Here is a 24,660-nt window from a genome sequence, read left to right on the forward strand (position 1 = left end):
CACATATAAAGGTTTGCATTCACAACTTACCCTCCCTAGCTCTTTCTCTGGAAAAATAATAATAAAAAAAAAAGGTTAGTGAGACCAATATTATTCAACTTGGTTACCAATTTTTTTGGCCTTTCAAGGACTGATCAAGGAAATTATCTAAGGCATTTTATCTTGTTATACCAGCTGTAACCAATTGAACACCTTCATCATCACATTGAATTGCATCTACTTGGCTCATCTCCAGTGCCTCTCAGATTTGATGCAAGTGTTGTAACCAGTTGTCTTAAGGGGAATTGACATTGACATGAATTGGCAACATTCAGAATTGCCTCTGGTAAAGTTGCACTACCAGAAAAATCAAATTATATAACAGTTCTTCTACTATGGAAGGTTTCTGAGGAGTGTTCTTTGATGGTCTGCTTAAAAAAAAAGTCTTTGAAGACTTTAACATTAACCCTCCCATCTGCCTCTTGACATTTTCTTATTCCAGGTCAGGTTAAAATTTGTGGACTGAGCTTTTACATATTAAGAAATCAGAAATGGATAATACATTCAAAATGCAGAATGCACTTTTTTAATAGGAAAACGTACGCAAGAACATCAACTTGGATATCTGATTCGTCTGTGGTAGTAATTTCAAATGTTTCTTAAAAAATTCCATAAGACCTGTACAATTGGACAATTGGCTGTTATTCTCCTGTGTGGCTCAGCTCAGTTTTTTTTTCTAAACACATTTAACAGTTGATAATAAATCAGTAATGTGGAAAATACTCCATTGTAGTTTTGAACATATTTAAAGTACATGTATAAAAATAAAGATGAACAATACAGTACAAATTACCATTACCAATTTTAACAACATTAACTGTCTTTTTTAACTTGGAAACCATCCCTCTAATGCATTGAATCCATAACTGAGTATTTAAATAACTAGCTTGGTGAAACAATAGTCTGTGAGATCTAGGAATAATTAATTTTCTAATTAAATGCAGTTACATATTTAATGTTTGTTTTCTTTAGTACAAATGGGTTTGTGATTAGCAAGGAATTTACCCTGTACCTTTCTCCGTTAATTAAGAGTCAGTTATGGCATCAGGACCGGGCCAGAACGGTACTGGCTTTGGAATGGACACTTTGGATGAGGAGGAAGAGAAAGCCAGGTTTTTTGCAAACCTAGAAAGGGGAGCTTCATCTACAATTGATTACTCCAAGTTAAATAAAGATCTAGACTCAACAGACTCCACTGTTATAACTGCACTGAGGTACTGCTATTTGGTGTGTCATTTTCCTTTTTTATTTTTTATAATTATTGATTACAAGTAATTATTAGATAAAAGTGTGAATTTAGCATAGTTAAGTTGAAAGACTTTGGTTGTTGATTCTGCAGTCTTCAATACTTTAAAATGTTGAATGTTCCCAAATATATTTTGACTTAAATTAAATGATCAAAGATGTTTTCAAATATTAAAGCTTGATTTTTCAAATAGCTAAATTTATATATTTTTTCCGTTTCTTTACATTTGCACATTGGCAATTGAATTTGATCAATTGTGTCATGTGCAATGAAAAGGTATGCTTCTTTTTAGTTTTTTGTTAAAAATAAAAATTCATTCCTAGAAATGGAGGATACCTGAAGACCGAAAAGGAACAGAGTCGGGATGAAATGGAGGATTCTAAGAGTGCTTCGGGTAACAACATTATACTGACTACACTATTTACTAAATGTAAAGGCACACATGATGTAGATAACGCCTTCAACTTTAAAATATTTTTTTTATAAGAAATACAATCACATTATTTTTCCTTTAATGCCCCATCATTTATATTTAGCTTTATTTTATGTCTTTAAATGCTATACTTTTTTTTTTTTTTTTTTCCAGTCTGGAGTTTGTGATGATGTTTGAGAATATCGGTTATTTATTATCATCAGTCGCTTGAATACATTTGACCGAACAGCTTTAGCCAGGCTGACTCTAACAAGCTATATAATCCATACATAATCATGCAAAATAATATGCATGCCTGTGGCCTGTAGTCTTCTTACTAGACAGGAATCTTGTATGTGTTACAGAAGTTAAAATATTTACTTTTTTACCCTGTAAATCTATTTTATATTTGATTAAACATGTTTTAATGTCCTTACTTGTGTATATAAGGATTGTTCATATAATGAAATAATCCATGTAAAGGGAAACAACAAATGTTATTTTACTTTAAAGCAAGTTTCAATATTTTATTTTATTGTAAGTGTTCCTTTTTATTACTACCAATAAAAGTATATGAGAATTACATAAACACAGATGGAATACAGAGAGCCTCAGTGCCAAAGTAATTTGCATCTCTGTCTTTCTGTTTTTTGCTTTTTTTCTCACTGATTTCTGATGTTGTGTTTTATTTTACTTCCCCCCTTTCCGGCCCCTTTTGCAGGTCATTTTGCTTTAGTGAGAATTCAGAGTTGAAGTTAGGGACCTGTCATATAAATTCACTGCTTTTCACAGGAGTGATAAGGGTTTGATTTGGCCTAGCCCTTAGAAAGAGAACATTTAAGCTTTATTTTTATTTCTAAAATTGCAGCAGTACTTCACAAAGAAAAATAACAGTTATTAACTTGTCTTTTACCACAGTACTGCAGGGAAAGTAAAAAATAGACTGCACAATTTCAGCTTCAGCCACCCCAGAAATGTACAATTATGAAATTTAAACTAGCACAAAAGTTTTTCTGAATGTTTGTTGATGTAATTAAGCTAATATGTCTGCTCTTTCCGTGGTTTTGTTATTCTGTTATAGTGTCTCCTAATTACAGTGAAGATTTTGAAGATGAAGCCAGTGGAAAGGAAGTTCAAGATCAGGTAAAGTGTTGGCATCATACTGTTGCAATTATTTCTAGTTATTTGTAAGATGTATTTAATGGGCATTATAATGTCAATTATAGTAATCCATAATCTATCGATTAATTGAGATTTGGTTGCAGTGGAGCTCAATACATAATTTATATTTTTTGTATTTTAGAAACCAAAAGGACCTGTGATGCTAGCAAAAGGTGATTTTTTTTTTTTTTTTTTAATCTTTTGAGAACCCATTTTATATGGCATGTCACATTGAATCTAAAATGTTTTGTGCTGAAAAACAATTTTAATTGGCCTGCCACTTGACAAAGCTTTGTTTACATTTTAATACTACATATTTAACTGTATCTCCTTATTTTCAAGTCTCTCTCCTTGATTCACTGGAGTCAACAGCTGGGGCTCAGAAGCAAAGCCCATTGCATGAAAAGGCTAGAGAAGACATTGAAACTAATAAGCAGACGGCACCCACAGAACCTCCAATGACTGGAACTGGTAAGAGCAAGGAAGGCATGTCAAGGGAAAGCCCATTTCCACTAAGTAAAGTGTCACAGTATCAATCTTTTTACTTCTATTGCTGCATGGAACAGGGCATTGATTTCTGTCTGGCTTCATAGCAATGAAGCATTGCTCATCTGAAAAGCATTCCTTTTCATTGTCAGTCCTCTCAATGCAGGCAGCTTAATTAAACTCACTGGGAATTAATTACCATACTGTTTCACCATTGGTATGTTCAATACATGCTTACAAATTATTATTCTCTGCTAACCTATGTGACTATTTTTGCAGTAAATCAGTTTAGTATAGAAATTATTACAGTAAATTAAACATTTTAATATAAACAATTTTTTTAATGTTTTAGCCTATGTATTAAAAAATTTCAAAATCTTAATGAATATGAATATCAGAATTAAATAATGTCATTCCTGATAATGCTGGAGTTTCTTAAAGATTGACAAATGTGGCTCTTGAGTTAAACCGTCGTATTTGCATCCTCTTTTCAATGTAAATTGCATTTATTTAATAAAGATTGTTGTCTTGTCTTCTATAGCAGCTTCATATGGACAAAGTGGGGCCAGTGACATTGAAGCCTTACAAGAAGCCTACAGCAAGATTAATGATTCCCTAGGAGAGTCAATAGATCGGGAACACAATACAATAATGAGTGAAAATCTAAAGAAAAAAAGTTCCTTGCCCCAAATGCTTGAGGATGCAACAGAAATGGAACAACATGTTACTACCACAGAATCAGGTACAACAATGTATTTCATTATTTTATTTGTGATCTACATCAATGGTAGGTATTACTGTGTTAGATACTAAACTTTCTTTACAAGCCAACATAAGTACAACACTGTTTCTGCTAAGTTGGTGAGGAACTGTGGCTTTAAAGACAATGAGCCTCACACAGCAGTTACTGGTCAAGCACTGTTACTGTAAGCATGATTGAGCTTTCCAATTCAGTGTCTCATTATTAAAATAATTATTTCTGAGGCTTTTTGCAAGGAAAGCTGTATGCCTGGAAACCTAGAGTTCTTATATGGATAGTACTCAACATAAAGTGTATGCATATTTAGATTGTAATCCTGTATCGATGTATGTTAATATAATGAATGTATTCTGTTAATTTAGGAGAATACCTACTATAGTACATCAAAATATGAATCCATACTGTACTGGAAACAACCAGCTTTTTCAACTCCTAGATTTGCAGAATTCCCAGTATCTCTTTTGCATTCTGAAAAAGTATGACATCCACCCACACTTTTGCAGGTCCCCTCATATTTCCACACTTGAGTGTATAATGTCTAATTTCTCCATAATTCTGTCTTTTTCCTTTGAATAATTATGATAAAGGGAATTTGTCTAACTGTGGTGACTGTGTTTTAGACTTGCCTACAGCAGAGGAACTGATGAGGCCCATCGGATTGGAATCTGGCTTTGCTCGTGGGTTTGCATTACAGGTAGTCAGGTGTGTGTTTGTCAGATGTTTTTTGATGATGTATTTTTCTTTTCCCCTCACTCTCTTATGCTCTCTCTCCCTCTCTTAATAAGACTGGGAATATGAGAAGGAAACCATCGGCTTAAAACTATTGGCTTCCCCAGACGATCATTATGGATTTGGAAACAAACAATGTTTTATTCCTGTTATTCCCATGAACTGTTTCAGCATTACTCATTCTAGTGGAGAATGCCTTTTCCTAGTCACGAGGCTAAATTTGGTTTTGACAAGAAAGAAAGTTCTCTTACACTGAAAGCCTGGACGTGTGGGGGAGTGTGTGGCCTTTCATCATGGTTCCAGGGTATCCCGTGTATCCATAATTGTCCTTCACAAGGAAATGGATCCTGGGATGGAATTCACATATAAAGCCAAGAAAATTGACTGAGGAAGAAAGAGAAACCAAAAGGCCCCCAGTATAAATATGATCTTGGAAATTATTCAGACCGAATCCACATTACAGATGGTTATACACAGCTTGAGTCATGGGATTTAATGAGTGTATGAAGCTGTGATGGTTAGAAATACGTGATATTCTCAGGGGGGAAATAGTTTTTTCTCACCTCTATTTCTCATTTTAGAACTTAGTTGAAAGGTATTTTTAATCTGCTATCAGCTTTGTCTGTATGACATTCTTTAAAGTGTTCTCAATAATTTCTGCCAGCCGCTAGTCAATTCTTTATAGTTTTGTCACAAGCAATGGAAGCCTTCACAAAATGTGTGTGTGTTTTGACAGTGAAAATGGACCACTGGCTGAGAGAATGGATGACTTTTCTAATAAGATGTCCTTGGTTGGGCAGCACATGGATTCAGCACATGGAGGTCAGAGAAAACAGCTGAACTGTGGTCTCCTATGTGTCAGCGGGGAAGCAGTGACAGACAGTCATAAGAGAATTGCTGATCAAGTGGAGCACTTAATGGAATATGTGGACGATTCCAAAATTAGTAGACTTCCAAAGCACTCTTCCCCTGTTCACAATAAAAGCAGAAAGCAGCAAGTGAGTTCTCACAAAGTGCATCAGTTCATCTTTGTTATATTGATTTTTTTATATTTTGTAATGTCTTCTGGGAATTAAATGATCTACTTGAGATTTGTTAAGGAAAATAGCACTTGTATAAGTTAATAAGTTGTTTGAGTGGTGTCTCCTATTGTATAAGATGTAATCTCGTACTTTTTTGGGGGGGTTCTGGCAACACAACCTGTGTGGAAAAACATATCTTATTCAAAGAGAGGCATTTCACACAAACTGTTAACTTATTGTAAATCACACACAAGGATTAGGCACACAAATATGTTTGAAAAAAATGATCAAAGTAACAATACTACTAAAAGCACATGCATATCTTGTGAATACTGCACCACTAGCATTTAAGTGTCTTGAAACATCATTGGTAACTGAAGTTGTCTGCATGGGTTGAGATGTAAAATGACTTACAATAGTGTAAATAATTAACTACTTTGTTGTAAATTTTGTTTCTACTATATTTACTTATTGATATCACATCTTTTTCAAATAAATGTTAGTAATAAACACTAACATTTACACTCACAGTTACCATTCTCCTTATATTTGTTATTCTCTGTAATATTTGTTTTTGAAATATGACTATCCTCCAAAGGTAATTAATTTATTGTTTTAGGCATCCGAGTGGTCTCGTGAGTCATGGGGGAAGGATTCTTTTGGTCGAGAAATGGCGCCAAAACAAATGAGAAGTTATCAAACAAAAAGTACAAAAAAGGTTAGTGGCACCAGTCCAGCAGTCAAGACTTACGGGTTCAGCAAAGGTATTCCATCAGCAAACCACTTTTCTTCTGTCAGTGAAAAGAAGACCTTAAACCAAGATGTGAAGAAAATCAAACTACCAGCAAAACAAACAAACAAATCAAAAGGTAATCAATTTGGTTTTATATAAATAATGACTGTAATTTGTTGAAAACCATAAAGACTTGTCTGCACTTGATAGCTAATTTGTACTGGGATGTATGCTTATTGTATTGTAATGCACTTTGTAATGCTTTGTGAAAATGGTTTGTGAAAAAGTTTCCTTGTGGCATCTGCTAATAAATAAATATAATGAATCAATACATTTTCTCTTATTATGTTGAGATATGTTGTATAATGTTAATGTCAACAAATAAATAATATTGCTAAACATGTCACGCAATAGCTAACATACCATTTAAACCCTGATGGAGAATTATTGATTACTGTTTTGTAGGTACAGTTCCAGGGACAAAAATATTGTGTCCTGCTAAGACAGAACCTGGAGTGAAAATGGGTACTGAACTGATTGCTTCAGTTCAGTCTTTTGCTGCATTTCTGCAACAGCAGATCGATACAAACACTACAGTTTCTGGCAATACACAACATCCAGTAGTAAGTAAACTCTAATTTAGATCCCAAAATCATAAACGAGAGAGCTAAACACAGTTCATACGTGTTATTGATCTGTCATACTCAGGAGGAAATAACACTTGTGTATCCATTTGTCATGCGTTTGAGATTTTGCTAGCGTACTCCTCATCATTACTGAGGTTGTTGATCCTTACATGGGCTTGACATTCTGAGGTTTCTGCTTTATAGAACCATAATATAGTTTTAAGACCACACTGAAGTCTCCTGAGAAGTACAAGGACTGTTTGTTTAATGTTTGACTTATCCATATAGCATGATACAATTTGTTGTGCATTGTTATTGTCCATTTATTGGCAATAGAATTTCATATGGCATTTTTCAATTCAATGTGTAAATTCAGTAGACAAAGTCTTCTGAAAAATAAAAGCAAGGGCCTAGGAAATGGGTCAAAGAGCTAAAACATTATGCTATTGCTTATTTCAGAGGGTTGGTCACAAATACAGTAGATTCTGCAACGATCTAATTTCTGCCCTTGTTTCTTTTCAGACTGATCATTCTGATGATTTTCTACAGGCCTTTCCAGGTGAAAACCCTAAGCCAGGATCTTCAGGGAATCTCCAAAGAGAAATCTCTCTTCTTAAGCGGGCAGAGGAAGCTCAAGAAAGATGCAGTGCAGAGCACAGCTTGGCAGAGAAGTTAAGAGCAGAACTAATACAGAAGGAAAAAGAACAGAAGATCAAACAAGAGGAACTTAGACTTGCACATGGCAAAGAAGTATTTCAACTGAAACAAGAAAATTACATTCTCCAGACTAAGGTAATGGGAAATCTATTGGGCCTACCCTGCTTGTGCTACTCACATGGTACATCCCACACAGGGTTCGTACGGGTGCTTGAAATCCTTGAAAATGCTTGAATTTTAAGGTGGTATTTTCAAGGTTGTGAAAGTGCTTGAATTTTGAATAAAGTGCTTGAAAGTGCTGTAATTTTGTGAATATATATTTTTTTTTAATTTGCTAATCACTGTCATAATAAATCGGCAATCTGATTAAATTAATTCACTTGGGGATATAACTACAGTGGTTGGAGAGCCAGTTGATTGCTGTTTGATGTGCCGTTGTGTTTGACGCGCTGCGTGTGAGCCGCTGAGACCGCGCGCATCAGCGCCCAGTGAGTCAAATGTGCCGCAATACTGCTGTTTTAAAGAGAGGGAGCTCGATAACATTGAATATACAGTATGGTTGAAACAAGGTCCACATTTGCGAACAGCAATTTCTTGACAGGAATGGCCACTGTAGGCACGTGTTTGATGGTTTGCTGACAATTCCTCTTTCTGTGCGCAGTCGTGTGTGCACATCAGCGTCATGTGCTGTCGACAGTGAGTTTTGAGTTTTTCTTAAGTTGCTGAACTTTTCTTTGTGTATTAAGGAAAAAAGTGTATAGGTTTTCTACAAGTATATAATATAATAATTGTGCTTGTGTATTTAAATAATCAATGTAAATTAGACAAAATAAACATAAAAGTACTAGAATACGACAGAATAAGCCTTTATTTTTCAGACATGCACAGCAATAAGCACAACCGCAACCAAGTGATGGAATTATAAGAATAACTGGTACATATCTGTGTGTGTGTGTATATATATATATATAATATATGTATATATACACTCACCTAAAGGATTATTAGGAACACCATACTAATACTGTGTTTGACCCCCTTTCGCCTTCAGAACTGCCTTAATTCTACGTGGCATTGATTCAACAAGGTGCTGAAAGCATTCTTTAGAAATGTTGGCCCATATTGATAGGATAGCATCTTGCAGTTGATGGAGATTTGTGGGATGCACATCCAGGGCACGAAGCTCCCGTTCCACCACATCCCAAAGATGCTCTATTGGGTTGAGATCTGGTGACTGTGGGGGCCAGTTTAGTACAGTGAACTCATTGTCATGTTCAAGAAACCAATTTGAAATGATTCGACCTTTGCGACATGGTGCATTATCCTGCTGGAAGTAGCCATCAGAGGATGGGTACATGGTGGTCATAAAGGGATGGACATGGTCAGAAACAATGCTCAGGTAGGCCGTGGCATTTAAACGATGCCAAATTGGCACTAAGGGGCCTAAAGTGTGCCAAGAAAACATCCCCCACACCATTACACCACCACCACCAGCCTGCACAGTGGTAACAAGGCATGATGGATCCATGTTCTCATTCTGTTTACACCAAATTCTGACTCTACCATCTGAATGTGGGGTCACATTCAGGTGGGGTCTTCTGCTGTTGTAGCCCATCCGCCTCAAGGTTGTATGTGTTGTGGCTTCACAAATGCTTTGCTGCATACCTCGGTTGTAACGAGTGGTTATTTCAGTCAAAGTTGCTCTTCTATCAGCTTGAATCAGTCGGCCCATTCTCCTCTGACCTCTAGCATCAACAAGGCATTTTCGCCCACAGGACTGCCGCATACTGGATGTTTTTCCCTTTTCACACCATTCTTTGTAAACCCTAGAAATGGTTGTGCGTGAAAATCCCAGTAACTGAGCAGATTGTGAAATACTCAGACCGGCCCGTCTGGCACCAACAACCATGCCACGCTCAAAATTGCTTAAATCACCTTTCTTTCCCATTCAGACATTCAGTTTGGAGTTCAGGAGATTGTCTTGACCAGGACCACACCCCTAAATGCATGTGATTGGTTGGTTAGATAATTGCATTAATGAGAAATTGAACAGGTGTTCCTAATAATCCTTTAGGTGAGTGTGTGTATGTATATATATATATATATGTGTGTGTGTGTGTGTGTGTTATATCCTTAACCTAGTAAACGTTGACGTTCTTTATGTTATGGAATCTTCCTCAGCTATAAATACTTTGCATTAGTATCTGCTGGTCTCTGTTTTTTTTATTTTGTTCAATAAATAAATAAATATAAAATAAATAAATAAAGGACATCTTGATGGTTTAGTATTCTTATTCAATTATTATAATGTGTAATTCCATTAAAAAAAAAAAGGAGATACTAATGCAAAGTATAGCTGAGGGAGATTCCATAACATAAAGACCATCACCGTTTACTAGGTTAAGGTTACAGGTTGTTTTGAAGAGAATAAACATGATGATGTTTTGACAGTAAGTGAGCATACTGAATATACATGGATTGACTCGTAGTGCTTTGTTATGCTCTATTTTATATTTGCTCGTTGAATGTACATGGAAGTTCAGTAAAGAAAAGTATTGATGTAGCTTTTCGTTTTTTGCATGTTTAAAACAATTGTCACTAAAGCTTTAATTCAAACTGAAGTTCCTGTGTACTGGTGTTCACTAGTTTTGACTGATTGCAAGATTGATTTATATTGATTTAATATCAACCTGATTTAAGCCAGGTAACAACACAATGCCAAGTGTACATGAAGGCTCTCATGAAACATTTTTGGTGTTACAGCATAATAACATCTAATAGTGTGGTGAAATTATCATTTCATGTGCTTAGTTCAGTGCAGAAAAGTGTGCATTTTAGATGAGAAGGTTTAGTTTACCAAGGCTGCGAGGTGCTGGAAAATCTTTGACCGTGCACCTTGAAAGTACTTGTGCTTGAATTTGACTTTTGAAAAGCTGTATGAACCCTGCCCACAGCTCTTTTCATTCGCTACACTATTGGCACTGCAAAACACAATATGAAGTGTAGATTACTCACTTTTGATATACATAGTGAATCCCACACTATTAATGAGATGATGCAGTACTCTCTAACTGGAAGGATGATGCAGTACTGTAAAGGAGTAGTATTTCATTAAATCATAAAAGAATCTGAATGTGTCTGTCAGAACATTTCTCCTTTCAGTTGTTCATCGTGGTCTATGCCAGGAGTTTGAGTTTGAGTGACATCACTCTCGGCGGTCACTGCTTGGGCCTCTAATAGCATTGCAATCCTTCAAAATGTAAATTAATGAATACAATATAACTACAATATTTTCAGGAATGTTAAATATGTTTGTCTGTTTGTACAAAATATGGTCACATCAGGTGTCACATTATTTGTCAACATGTGGAAGTGGCATCTCATTGTCAAGGCAACGTGGTGCTGCGAACATGATAGGCCAGCCGCAAGATCAGTACAAATTGCTGTGATTAAGTTAAAGTACCCAAGGCATTTAGCTGTGTAATTGAATAGTGTATGATCAAGCAAACAAAACATACATAATTGTTGTACTAATGAAAGAATAGATTATTATTATTGGTTATATAATGCAATTCTGTTCAGTAGTCCTTTAAGAAGTATGATGATGTTTCAATTATTGACGATAATATAAACATTGTAAAATCTGGAAAATGGTGAAGCATTTCACATTTGTAGATGAGTTGCAAAACTGTACCAAAAATTGTCGAAGTGTTGTCTGGACAGACTGATGAAACTTCATTAGAACTGCGTTTGCTCCATCCCCAGCTGCACAGTATGGAGGAAGAAGCCAAAAAGAAGAAATTAATTTTTGGAGATGCTGCTGATCCTGTGACAGAAGAAAAATTGAAACTGATAGAAAAGGATGTAAAAGAGCAAGAGGTTCTCATTCAGGGTTATCATCAGGTATTTATTAACAGGATTTTAAACTGATATACTAATGTCAACTACTCAGGGAATCCTACGTGTTGAAAGGGAAGAAAAATAGTTAATTTTTGTATTATATATATGTGTTATCGGGAAAGGCAACAACCAAAGTGAAAAATAAATACAATTAAATTAGATAAGAATAAATATGAATTCAATAAGATTGAGGATTGCAGTTGACAATTAGTTAACACTATATAAATCAGTGCATTTGAACAAGCTGAGCACAAATTTCTGTTTTCTAATTAAATAACATAATTAAGTCTGCACATATCTGATACTGTAATAATTTGAATGTTTTTTGTATTTGGTCTTATCCGCAAAAACAGAATTAATTAAATCTCTTACGTTCATACCTGTTTTAAGGAGAACGAAAAGCTGTATAGACAGGTAAAGGAACTGCAAGCACAAAATAAGCTGAACGAGGACAAAATGTTCCAAGAAAATCAACGTTTAATGACTGAACTAGCACTAACAAAGTGAGTACTTTTTTCTCTCCTTTTCTTAAACTGATGATGGGTTTACAATTTATTTCCTGCAAATTACTTTACAGTTCCTTCCTAGGAAAAAATGCTTTCCCATTATGATTTTTTTTTTCACATTATGGATGAATAGAAAAGCTTTTGCTACTTCTTCCATGTGCATAAAGTGACTTTGTTGGAAAATAAACCCTGTCGTTAGGAGTTTCGGCATCAGGCTGATGTACTGATGTAGCTCCGACTGTTAGCAGTGCAAGCCCACCGGTGACCTGACAACTGCAGCAAGCCAAACAACCCCGGCTGATGTCAAAGCATCTCAACCCTGGCAGTCCTGAGCCAGTTCCGAGTCCTGAGTCATGCGATAAATTAACACTCGGTCTCGGTGATGGCATATAAGAAAAGATGAAGGAGGACTGATGAAGTGGAATATGGGAAGAGCTCATTTAATCATTTCTGTCAATTAAACTATGCGCTTTTCTCTTCTTTAAGCCGTGGAGCACAAGACTCTTCAAACTTGTTAATCGGTGTAAAAGTTTAGAATGATTAATATTTGCCCCATTTTAGTGAACAGATGACCAGGAATACCTTGCAAAAGAATGTAGAAGAGCACAAAGAGCCGAGCAACGATCACAGTTTTTCAGAGCTTCTGGTACATCTACGTGCTGCTCAGGTATGAGTGATCTACACACATCGCAGGTCATGTCTCATTGTTTGGTAGATTATACAGAGTTAGTTGGGTATGTATTCTTTTTTCTCAGTTTTCTCCTGCTGTATCTGAATTCGTCAGCAGTATTTATTTTATCCTGGTCACGTCGCTCTGCAAGGGACAATTTGAGATTTTATGTGACCTTGGTGAGCAACTCCCCACTTATACGAAGACTTAAACTATCTACTTTGTGTAATTAAATTCTCCTTATAAGTCCAGTCAAGATTGCTAGGATGTTTTGTAAAATATTGGTCCCTTTAGAGCCCATATGTTGCTACAAAAAGGACAATTGCTTTTCAAATTGATCAACTGATGGATATTTCATTTTCTTTAAATTTTTTTATTTTTCTCCAAAGTGAATCCTCTTATTAAGTTAAGCATCACTCAACCAATGTAAAATGTCAGATCACTGAACCTAATAGTTTTGAAATTAAATAATTAACCTGGGGCTAGACAATCACATAAACTGGAGATTTTTTTGATCTGCATCTAAACTTTAAATATTTTAAATCCTGGATCTTCTCTGATGATTTGTAGAAGGATGAGGCAAAGTATCTGGAAGAAATACGAAGACTTAAACAAGACAAACAATCCCTAGAGGTAGACCTGGAACTTATGAAAAAGGAGAGGGATCTTGCAAAAGCCCAAGTTATTTACACTTCAGGCAAGTTAATCGTATCTTCATTGTTGAAGATGAAACGTATGCAATCCATCCCTTCATTCATTTTCTTTTTAGGCCTCTCTTCGCTAATTGAGTTTGAAAGCAAGAAGAACTTTCATAAAGATGTACAGATTTTATTTGATTCTCATCTGCTCTGCTCGATGGGCACTGACTATTCATTAATTTATTTTCGGAAGAGGCTCTGTAAACCAGTTCATGGCAGTGTTTCTCTGTTTCAAGGAAAGCGTATGTTGTGCAATGGGAGTCGTTAAGGGGTTGGGTTGGCGGAATATATTGTGCTATGGCTTTTTGTGCCTTTTGTTAAGTGATTGAAGGAAGAGGCTTTAAATCTGCCAAGTTAGAAAGCACGACTATGATGAAGGAAATTGATTTTCACACATCTTGTTCTAAAATGTTATAAATACTTTGTCATTTCCCCAATGCCACACACCAACAATCTTAAATGGCAGTTTAATTTCTCATCCATGAGATTGGATATGTTGACCTTTCATTTCTCAGGACTCTCAGATATGGGACACCTGTTGACTTGACATGGCCTGCTGAGCTTCATGAGCATTCTGCCTCTGTAAACTAAACACAATCATTTTTGATAATTATAGTTGTGTTCTATTCGATAATCTGTGCTTATGGGATTTACAGGGGACAAAACCTTTGAGAAGAAGATCATGGAAGAACAATACAAGCAAGAGGTAGCTGACTTAAAAAAGAGATTGCAGTGGTATGCAGAAAACCAAGAGCTGCTTGATAAAGATGCCTTGAGACTCAAAGCAGCGTCCACGGAGATTGAAAAACTGAAAGCACAGGTACCATTTAAATGCATACCTCATTAAAGGCAGATAGAGACTTCTGTTTCTGTCAGTTTGTAATGGTTATGAAATAGGGTAGGGAGGCACGGGATCCCTTTACTAACATCCCAACATTGTAGCTCATTCCTAGATACAAAGCAATTCATATGTCATATTCTGTTAATTAACAGTTCTGTGTATCCAAACCTAAAGTATGCAGTCCTCTTTAGAAATAGCTTCACTAATTCTTGCATTTACAAATAGATGGCACTTCAAATCTAGAATTGAATAATACAAATGCATACATTATTGAAAATCAAGTATTGCCTATATTATAAGATGGTCCTTATAGTCATTTATTTTGGGTTTAGCGCCCACATTACAGCTAGTAAGCATATTGAAAACTTGCCTTTTGTCAGTATTGTTATGTTAATATACAGGTTTTTCACTGTTTTCATGCACTGTAAAGTGTCCTAATTTACATAATCCATTTATTCACCTTGATGCCTTACAGCAGAATCCTAAGCACTTTGAATCATGCTTAGAAAATGTACCAGCAAAAGAGATCAGATATGTTTGTCTTCTTTTTATATTTAAGTGTTATTTGAGCATCATAAATCCTTTTTTCTGTGTGCTTAGTGTTGTTATGCTGAAGTGCTTTTGATGTCAGCATATTATTTGATGTTGTTTTCACTCTGAATGCTGCTCATCCTTTTATTAATTAAAAAAAATAAAAATCTGAATATCCCAAGGTCGTCAAGCCAATTTACTTTCCTGGCCTTTGATTTACCATTTTGACATGGTGGTGGTATTTTTCTGGATCAAATTTGAAATATTTTTTAATAGAAATTGGTAGATATAGTTGGTTTGAAATGTGTTCCGTGTAGATTTTAAATTGTCCTGAATTCTCTGGACAGGTGGAAAAACTCAGTGTTGAGGTAGGAAACCGAAACATTCAACAGCAAAGAAAGATGAAGGAGAGAGTGGGTGATGCAAGGAGAATACAAGACCTGGAGCGACAGGTAGATCAAACCCAAAGCACATTTGAAATACCTCTGTGTGAACTTTGCTGTGTGGTTTTTCATTCTTTGAATTGTTTTATTCTCAGTGAAGTAAAAAAAGCATTATTTGTCTATCTTTTATGAACAAAGGGAATGTATTTTGTTATGGTTTTTATAACATTTTCCATTATATAACAATCTGGGAGCTGACATCCAAGACACTATATGGACAATGGAATTGATCAGACTGTAAAATCAAATGCATATTTCTCTCCTGTGTTGAATTTAGTGCTGTTTATGTTCTGAATTAGTATCAAATTTCACTTGTTCCTTTTTTTTTAAAGCACATTTTCAGACTTGTGTTTACAGTGTGATATTAGCTGATGGATTTTCCACCAGGATAAACGATCTAATGCACACAACCAAGTCTAGGAGTAAATGGTTTGAAGAGCATAAGATCAGTGTTCTTGGTAGGAGATCACAGTCCCTACACTGCAAAGAGCACTTCTCAAATGAGCTGTCTAAAATCTACTTGCCACAGGAGGCTCAAAGGAGGATCTATAAAATAATGTGACTAAATATAGACATTGGACAGATAAGCTATTGATATTTATAATACAAATATTCATACTTTTACCATTCTGCATTTTCCTCGCAGCATGAACTTTTAGTTTGACTCTGAATAAATAGTGAGTTCAGTAAGTATGTCTGTCCTGCATAATAGAAAATGTTGATCTGCAAGATCAATCAATCATCAGTCCATTTTTATTTAGTATAGGGCCCTTCGCAGGGCAGCCACAGAGCACTTTACAGATTGAAAACAGACAAACCGAAAATAAACAGATGAGATCATAAAAAAGTAAGATGAAGACAAAGTGACAGCATTGAGTTCAGCAATATAAATAAATAACAGCACAGGGATGTAGAAGGTATAAATTGCTTTTTAAATGTGCTTTCATGCTGTGCAGCTTGAGATGTGAATACGTGCAATGGTTGTAGCAAGCATTTTCACACTGATTGATTTTTCTCAGATTTATCAGAAGGTTTGATTAAATTGTGTGTGTATATATATATGTGTGTGTGTGTGTATGTATATATATATATATATATATATATATATACAGTGAGGGAAAAAAGTATTTGATCCCCTATCAATCAGCAAGAATTCTGGCTCCCAGGTGTCTTTTATACAGGTAACGAGCTGAGATTAGGAGCACTCTCTTAAAGGGAGTGCTCCTAATCTCAGCTCGTTACCTGTATAAAAGACATCTGTCCACAGAAGCAATCAATCAATCAGATTTCAAACTCTCCACCATGGCCAAGACCAAAGAGCTGTCCAAGTATGTCAGGGATAAGATTGTAGACCTACACAAGGCTGGAATGGGCTATAAGACCAGCTTGGTGAGAAGGTGACAACAGTTGGTGCGATTATTCGCAAATGGAAGAAACACAAAATTACTGTCAGTCTCCCTCGGTCTGGGGCTCCATGCAAGATCTCACCTTATTGAGTATCAATGATCATGAGAACGGTGAGGAATCAGCCCAGAACTATACAGGAGGATCTTGTTAATGATCTCAAGGCAGCTGGGACCATAGTCACCAAGAAAACAATTGGTAACACACTACGCCGTGAAGGACTGAAATCCTGCAGCGCCCGCAAGGTCCCCCTGCTCAAGAAAGCACATGTACAGGCCCGTCTGAAGTTTGCCAATGAACATCTGAATGATTCAGAGGAGAACTGGGTGAAAGTGTTGTGGTCAGATGAGACCAAAATCGAGCTCTTTGGCATCAACTCAACTCGCTGTGTTTGGAGGAGGAGGAATGACCCCAAGAACACCATCCCCACCGTCAAACATGGAGGTGGAAACATTATGCTTTGGGGGTGTTTTTCTGCTAAGGGGACAGGACAACTGCACCGCATCAAAGGGACGATGGACGGGGCCATGTACCGTCAAATCTTGGGTGAGAACCTCCTTCCCTCAGCCAGGGCATTGAAAATGGGTCGTGGATGGGCAACAAAGGAGTGGCTCAAGAAGAAGCACATTAAGGTCCTGGAGTGGCCTAGCCAGTCTCCAGACCTTAATCCCATACAAAATCTGTGGAGGGCGCTGAAGGTTTGAGTTGCCAAATGTCAGCCTCGAAACCTTAATGACTTGGAGAGGATCTGCAAAGAGGAGTGGGACAAAATCCCTCCTGAGATGTGTGCAAACCTGGTTGCCAACTACAAGAAACGTCTGACCTCTGTGATTGCCAACAAGGGTTTTGCCACCAAACATGCAAATCAATTTATAACTTTTTTGAAATGCGTTTTTCTGGATGTTTTTGTTGTTATTCTGTCTCTCACTGTTAAAATACACCTACCATTAAAATTATAGACTGATCATTTCTTTGTCAGTGGGCAAACGTACAAAATCAGCAGGGGATCAAATACTTTTTTCCCTCACTGTATATACATACACCGATCAGCCATAACATTATGACCACTGACAGGTGAAGTGAATAACACTGATAATCTCGTTATCGTGGCACCTGTCAGTGGGTGGGATATATTAGGCAGCAAGTGAACATTTTGTCCTCAAAGTTGATGTGTTAGAAGCAGGAAAAATGGGCAAGCGTAAGGATCTGAGCGACTTTGACAAGGGCCAAATTGTGATGGCTAGACGACTGGGTCAGAGCATCTCCAAAACTGCAGCTGTTGTGGGGCGTTCCCGGTCTGCAGTGGTCAGTACCTATCAAAAGTGGTCCAAGGAAGGAAAAGCGGTGAACCGGCGACAGGGTCATGGGCAGCCAAGGCTCACTGATGCATGTGGGGAGCGAAAGCTGGCCTGTGTGGTCCGATCCAACAGACGAGCTACTGTAGCTCAAATTGCTGAAAAAGTGAATGCCGGTCCTGATAGAAAGGTGTCAGAACACACAGTGCATCGCAGTTTGTTGCGTATGGGGCTGCGTAGCCGCAGACCAGTCAGGGTGTCCATGCTGACCCCTGTCCACTGCCGAAAGCGCCTACAATGGGCATGTGAGCATCAGAACTGGACCACGGAGCAATGGAAGAAGGTGGCCTGGTCTGATGAATCACGAGTTCACGGTGTTGATTTGGCCTCCAAATTCCCCAGATCTCAGTCCAATCGAGCATCTGTGGGATGTGCTGGACAAACAAGTCTCATCCCATGAGAACATACATTAAATGAGTTTGAATAGGAAATATAGTCATTGACAAGGTTAGAAATAATGATTTTTAATTGAAATGATAATGGTGTCCTTCAAACTTTGCTTTCGTCAAAGAATCCTCCATTTGCAGCAATTATAGCCTTGCAGACCTTTGGCATTCTAATTGTCAATTTGTTGAGGTAATCTGAAGAGATTTCACCCATGCTTCCTGAAACACCCAAGTTGGATTGGCTTCTTACGTACCATATGGTCACTCCATTATAGACAGAATACCAGCTGACTGCTTCTTCCCTAAATAGGTCTTGCATAGTTTGGAGCTGTGCTTTGGGTCATTGTCCTGTTGTAGGAGGAAATTAGCTCCAATCAAGTGCCGTCCACAGGGTATGGCGTTTGCAAAATGGAGAGATAGCCTTCCTTCTTCAAGATCCCTTTTACTCTGTACAAATCTCCCACTTTACCACCAACAAAGCACCAGACCATCACATTGCCTCCACCATGCTTGACAGATGGCGTCAAGCACTCCTCCAGCATCTTTTCATTTGGTCTGCGTCTCTCGAATGTTCTTTTTTTGAACACCTCAAACTTAGATTCGTCTGTCCATAACACTTTTTTCCAATCTTCCTCTGTCCAGTGTCTGTGTTCTTTTGCCCATCGTAATCTTTTCTTTTTGTTGGCCAGTCTGAGATTTGGCTTTGGCATCCTGGAGTCGCCTCTTCACTGTTGACGTTGAGACTGGTGTTTTGTGGGCACTATTTAATGAAGCTGCCAGTTGAGGACGTGTGAGGCATCTGTTTCTCAAACTAGACACTAATGTATTTGTCCTCTTGCTCAGTTGTGCACCGGGGTCTCCCACTCCTCTTTCTATTCTGGTTAGAGCCATTTTGCGCTGTTCTGTGAAGGGAGTAGTACACAGCGTTGTACGAGATCTTCAGTTTCTTTGCAATTTCTCGCATGGGATAGCCTTCATTTCTCAGAACAAGAACAGACTGACGAGTTTCAGAAGAAAGTCCTTTTGTTTCTGGCTATTGTGAGCCTGTAATCAAACCCACAATTGCTGATGGTACTCAACTAGTCTAAAGAAGGCCAGTTTTATTGCTTCTTTAATCAGCACAACAGTTTTCAGCTGTGCTAACATAATTGCAGAAAGGTTTTCTAATGATCAGTTCGCCTTTTAAAATGATGAACTTGGATTAGGGAACACAGGACTGATGGTTGCTGATAATGGGCCTCTGTATGCCTATGTAGATATTCCATTACAAATCAGACGTTTCCAGCTACAATAGTACAATAGTCATTTACTACATTAAGAATGTCTACACTGTATTTCTGATCAATTTGAAGTTACTTTAATGGACAAAAATTTTGCTTTTCTTTCAAAAACAAGGAAGTTTCTAAGTGACCCCAAACTTTTGAATGGTAGTGCATTTATGCGTGCATGCATATGTACGTACGTATGTGTGTGTGTGTGTGTGTGTGTGTGTGTGTGTGTGTATATATATATAATATATTGAATAGAGGTTCTGGTACCATTTCTCACAGGTGAAGGAAATGGAGGAGATTATCAAGAGACGACATCCAAACTCCCTTCCTGCCCTGATCTATGCAGCCGCCTCTGCAACAGCAGGTGAAGGTGGAGTCTCAACCACACCAGAGACTGCAGCCTTCCTGGAGAGACGGGTCAAGAGGCTGGAGGCTGAGCTGGAAGGCAAAGATGAAGCCGCCAAGATGAGCCTTCGAGCCATGGAGCAGCAGTATCAGAAAATAAAGGTGATTACATTAGATGTTTAAATCTGCTTTCACATTATTAGACTTTTTAGGTAGTGGGCAACGCAACATTCAGATACCCAGCAATCCTATGGAAATGGGTACATTCGGTTGGTGTTTAAAGGCAAGACGTGACTGACTGGAATGTCGACTTGTTCTAAATTGACTTCAGCAAGATCTCTTTTTTTTTTTTTTAATTACAAAAATATTATTTTTAGTTATGCATTACACGATACGGCACTTATAGAAGATTAGGTACTGTAGGAGCATTTAAACAAACCAAGAATGAAGCATTACATACTTGTGATGTGACCTTCTCCAAGGGGCACCTCACAGGGAATGTTAAACTATTCAAACACCATAATGAAGGAATTAATTAATTACCTTAGGGGGAATGCTTTGGTTTTTGGTAATTATTTTGCAAATGTGACTGGAAAGTTCAGGCACATTAGAAGTATTGGATCGAAATGAATGCTATTACAAATTGAGCCGCAAATTAAATTATTATTAAAGAAATATAATAAACTGAAGTAATCTGTCAGGAGGAGTGCTTTTTCAGTAGTCTTATTTTGAGTATTTATTTTATGAACTGTCATGCTTATTTAAAAAAACAGGCAAATATCTAACATTTGAATGTTTAGTTTTTAAATGGGATTAATGGGCATGGTACTTTTTATAGTAAATAAAATAACACTATTTGAAGGGTTTAAAACTGCAATCGTGACCGTTCTTCCTAAACTTGAATTCAAAAAATGTAATCATAAATATTATCATTGAAAATGGCTGTTTGTACTGCAGTGTACCTATGTGTATCTAACTGATTACCAATTCCTGTAAGACATTAATGACACAAATTACATGTATATATTTTCTATCTGTAAATAATTAACACATCTTTGTTACACACCTTTATGAGCAGCTTTGTGTGGAATTTTTCTTGCCTGAAAGTACATTTTCTCTCGTATTTTCACTCGTAGATCCAATATGAACAAAGGATTTCTGATTTGGAACAACTGTTGTCCGATAAACTAATTCACGAAAGAGTTGATTCTGAGGAATGGGCTCTGAAGGCCAAGTCTTTGGAAGAGGAATTAGGCCAATTAAAAAAGGTTTATCAAACTAAGGAAAATGTTCTCCAAAGAGAAATAGACTCCCTAGAAAAGCAGCTTCTACAGACTGAGCTGAAAGTGACTGGCAACCATAGGGAAAGTCCCCAAAGACCGGGAAAGCAAGTGGAAGGGGCATTTAAAAAACATCTGGATAAACTAAACAAGGAATTAACTGCCAAGAATAAAACCATTCAAGAGCTTTCAAAAACGGTGGAGAAGCTTCAGAGGGAGAGGAGGTCTATGCTTTCTGGGCAGACCGCAGATGGAAAAGTGTGTGAAAATAAGATGGCGTCGAACAAAAGAAACAAGAAGGACCCCCTCCCTGCAGCCGACGTGAACACAGTGGCAGATGTGGTTCCCTTTCCTGCAACCCTGGATGAGAAGGACTACCAGCCCCATGCCTTTGCTGGTTTGCATATTTCAGAGGTACTGCAAGAAAATGAGCGACTGAAGTCAGAGCTGGAGCACTGCATGTTGGGGATGGATCGGCAGAGAGTCGAAATGCAGGCAGCAGTTGCACAGGCGGAAAGTGAAGCAAGAAGGTAAAGCATCCCTGTCATACCACATCAACAAAATAGTTATTCAGTCCCCTTAACACCTTTCTTGTTTTTCTTCCCAATTGCTGCAACCCGTTTCTGTACTACAGACATCAACACCACGTGTATTTCTGCAAACATGACTTTTAATTGTAGAATATACCACAATTTATTTAGCTTTGTTGAATAGAAAAATTGTAAAGACTAACTCATTGGTTATATTCAGAAATGTACACTATACTAAGTCTTTCTGAAGGTGTTTGATCACAGATCTGTAGCATTACAGGAAAACACCTGTATTTGGGATTTGAGACCCAGCTCTCTCTTGCCTGGATTGACATAGCATACACTCCTGTTGGAGGTTACTACACCACTAGAGAGTCCCTGTGTGAAAACAGATATAACTGAAATGTTTTCATTGCCATTGATGTTTTTTTTTTCTCTTTTAAATGACTGCCTCCTTAAGAATCTCTTTTGTTTGGAAATAGACCTTCTCAGTTTTTTTTTTAATGATTCATTCTACACTCCTTTAAGCTTGTGCTATAATTGGCCAGAAATCTCAATGGCGACACTGCATTGCCCTGAGCAGGGATTGTTTGGCATCACAAATCGTCGTCTAACCCTGCATTGACCAGTAGAGATAGTCAGGTAGTGTCTGCTGTACTGTGTGGAGTGTGGGAGTGGGAGTTTTGTCTACCACTGTGTAATTGTAATTTCATTTTTTTCAGTAGTTTTTGTCTGTGTATTTGTGTACAGGGCTCAAGACTATGCTGCTGAGCATGTTTCATCATTAAAAGCTGAACACCAGAAGGATTTGGAGCACCTTGTTACACAGCACGCTTTGGAACACTCTTCATCTAAAGTTGCCGAACTTACAAATAAACTCTCTACACAAGAGGTGATGTATTATTATTATAAAAACAAAAATAATGCACAATTATATTGCTATTACTGTTCATCCATAAATATATGCATCAGAAAATCAGATTGTGTTTGGGTTATGCAAGGCTGTTCTTTTCACAGAACTATAGAATCAAAAGCATCCATTTATTTTAATATATCAATCGTGATTTTTTTTATTTTTTTTAAACAGATAATGATAGAGCATTTGCGTGAGCAAGTTAATGAGCTTCATAAAAGCAAAGAAGCTCTGGCTGTTCTACATATTCGTGAAGAAACTCTGCAAAGCCAGGTAATATAAAACGTATATGTGTGTGAGCTATAAACCCAATAGTAGTAGAAGTATCCTGTTTTATTCAAGTTAATATGCCTAGGATGAACTGGAAAGACAGTTAGATTTTTATGTATTTAATGTTATTCATATAGGTTTAGTTGTTGCAATGGATCTTTAAATACTCAAATTACATTGAAAGACTCAGGTAAAATGTATGTTAACCTGCATTAAACTGCATTGATGTATTGCCCAAGGCTGAGCTGTGAATGATTCATTTTCTCATATTCAATAGTTGTATTCATTGATTACTTTTTTTTCTCCTCGTTTTTAATGTAGCAAGTAGTTTTTAAATGTGATTAATCTTCTAAAGAAATGAAAATAAAAATAAATTGAATAACATAAATGGTTTTAATACTCTGTGTTATAGATGGCAAAGCTGTTGGAAGAACTGAAAGAAGCCAAAGAGGCTCATAGTCCAGAACTGAAGCACTTCTCCGCTCTAGAGAGACAAATCAAGAACATGGAGATGAGACATTTGCACAGAGAGCAGGAACTCCAACAGGTACACCAGCAGGATCTAAATATTTAAACGGTTGCAGTGGTTCAGTTTCTATACACCAACGGAGTATTGGTTTTAAGTTATAATAAAGTATACATGTGTTGGGAAACCTAAAGACTTTTGTTTAGCCCCAATAGCCAATCCTGTACAGCCACATCCATCAAATCTCCATTTAAAAAAAGTGAGAGAGAAAAGAAACGGGGTGCTTTGAACAACCCGTCCTCTGTATTGTGAAACCCGTTCTTCATTTGTGCTTGAAGTTCATTCAAGGGCATAGTGTATCAGTTATTGATGGTGCTTTTACTGCGCTGCTTCAGATAATCATGCAGGGCCGTCATGTTGCCGGTGAGGAGCAGCACAGCGAAGTGGAGAAGTGGAAGAAGCTCGCCCAGTTGAAGACGCGGGAGCTTGAGGCCTTCCGGGTGGAGCTGGACTCGATACTGGATGTGCTGCGGGAGCTGCAGAGGCAAGGCGTTGTCATCCCAGCCCCCAGCAGTGCTGTGAAGAACTTTACAGAGCTCATGTGGAGGACTTGACAGTGCAGGTGCAATAGGACTTGACAGTGCAATAGTTACTTGAACCTGTTAATATCGGACTGTGATTTTTGTATTTTTGGGTCCAGTAATCATACTTAACCAATTATAGAAAGTGTATATTATATTTCTAGAAGGTGCCTAAGGGTGAGTGAGGATTGTTTGGTTTTTTATATGTGGAATTCATGTTTTAAAATAAATGTTTTCTTATTTTTTTCACTTCTTGTGCTTTGTCTAATTGCTTGTAATGGCAAATGCTCTCTGCTCCATTTCCTTTGTTTTGGTTCCAATTCTTATTATTGCACTGTGTTGTGAGTGCAGTGCTTCATTAAGTTATTATTTCATATGATATGGCATGCAACTGCAGCT

At 37.2% G+C, this 24,660-nt stretch overlaps 1 protein-coding gene across 3 annotated transcripts in view; it reads left to right on the forward strand.

Moving 5' to 3' along the window:
* Positions 1-24,510, forward strand: part of cep162 (centrosomal protein 162) — a 34,738-nt gene extending 10,228 nt beyond the window's left edge. Inside the window, exons 5-27 of one of the 3 annotated variants that reach the window (XM_066701666.1) lie at positions 1,070-1,253; positions 1,609-1,679; positions 2,779-2,840; positions 3,001-3,031; positions 3,201-3,329; positions 3,886-4,086; positions 4,725-4,806; positions 5,570-5,831; positions 6,475-6,724; positions 7,054-7,211; positions 7,737-8,006; positions 11,637-11,774; positions 12,162-12,274; positions 12,839-12,944; positions 13,518-13,644; positions 14,302-14,465; positions 15,365-15,469; positions 20,156-20,383; positions 21,358-22,031; positions 22,782-22,923; positions 23,119-23,217; positions 23,627-23,761; positions 24,076-24,510. In XM_066701666.1, coding sequence (XP_066557763.1) covers positions 1,070-1,253; positions 1,609-1,679; positions 2,779-2,840; positions 3,001-3,031; positions 3,201-3,329; positions 3,886-4,086; positions 4,725-4,806; positions 5,570-5,831; positions 6,475-6,724; positions 7,054-7,211; positions 7,737-8,006; positions 11,637-11,774; positions 12,162-12,274; positions 12,839-12,944; positions 13,518-13,644; positions 14,302-14,465; positions 15,365-15,469; positions 20,156-20,383; positions 21,358-22,031; positions 22,782-22,923; positions 23,119-23,217; positions 23,627-23,761; positions 24,076-24,294 — 3,950 coding nt within the window. In that variant the 3' untranslated portion in view covers positions 24,295-24,510. Of the gene's footprint in view, positions 1-1,069; positions 1,254-1,608; positions 1,680-2,778; positions 2,841-3,000; positions 3,032-3,200; positions 3,330-3,885; positions 4,087-4,724; positions 4,807-5,569; positions 5,832-6,474; positions 6,725-7,053; positions 7,212-7,736; positions 8,007-11,636; positions 11,775-12,161; positions 12,275-12,838; positions 12,945-13,517; positions 13,645-14,301; positions 14,466-15,364; positions 15,470-20,155; positions 20,384-21,357; positions 22,032-22,753; positions 22,924-23,118; positions 23,218-23,626; positions 23,762-24,075 lie in introns of those variants that run through there. The other 2 variants (XM_066701675.1, XM_066701685.1) reach the window with 2 other exon arrangements.
* Positions 24,511-24,660: the final 150 nt, after the last annotated feature.

This window comes from Amia ocellicauda, chromosome 1, assembly GCF_036373705.1.
Source record: "Amia ocellicauda isolate fAmiCal2 chromosome 1, fAmiCal2.hap1, whole genome shotgun sequence".
NCBI classification, from domain to species: domain Eukaryota; kingdom Metazoa; phylum Chordata; class Actinopteri; order Amiiformes; family Amiidae; genus Amia; species Amia ocellicauda.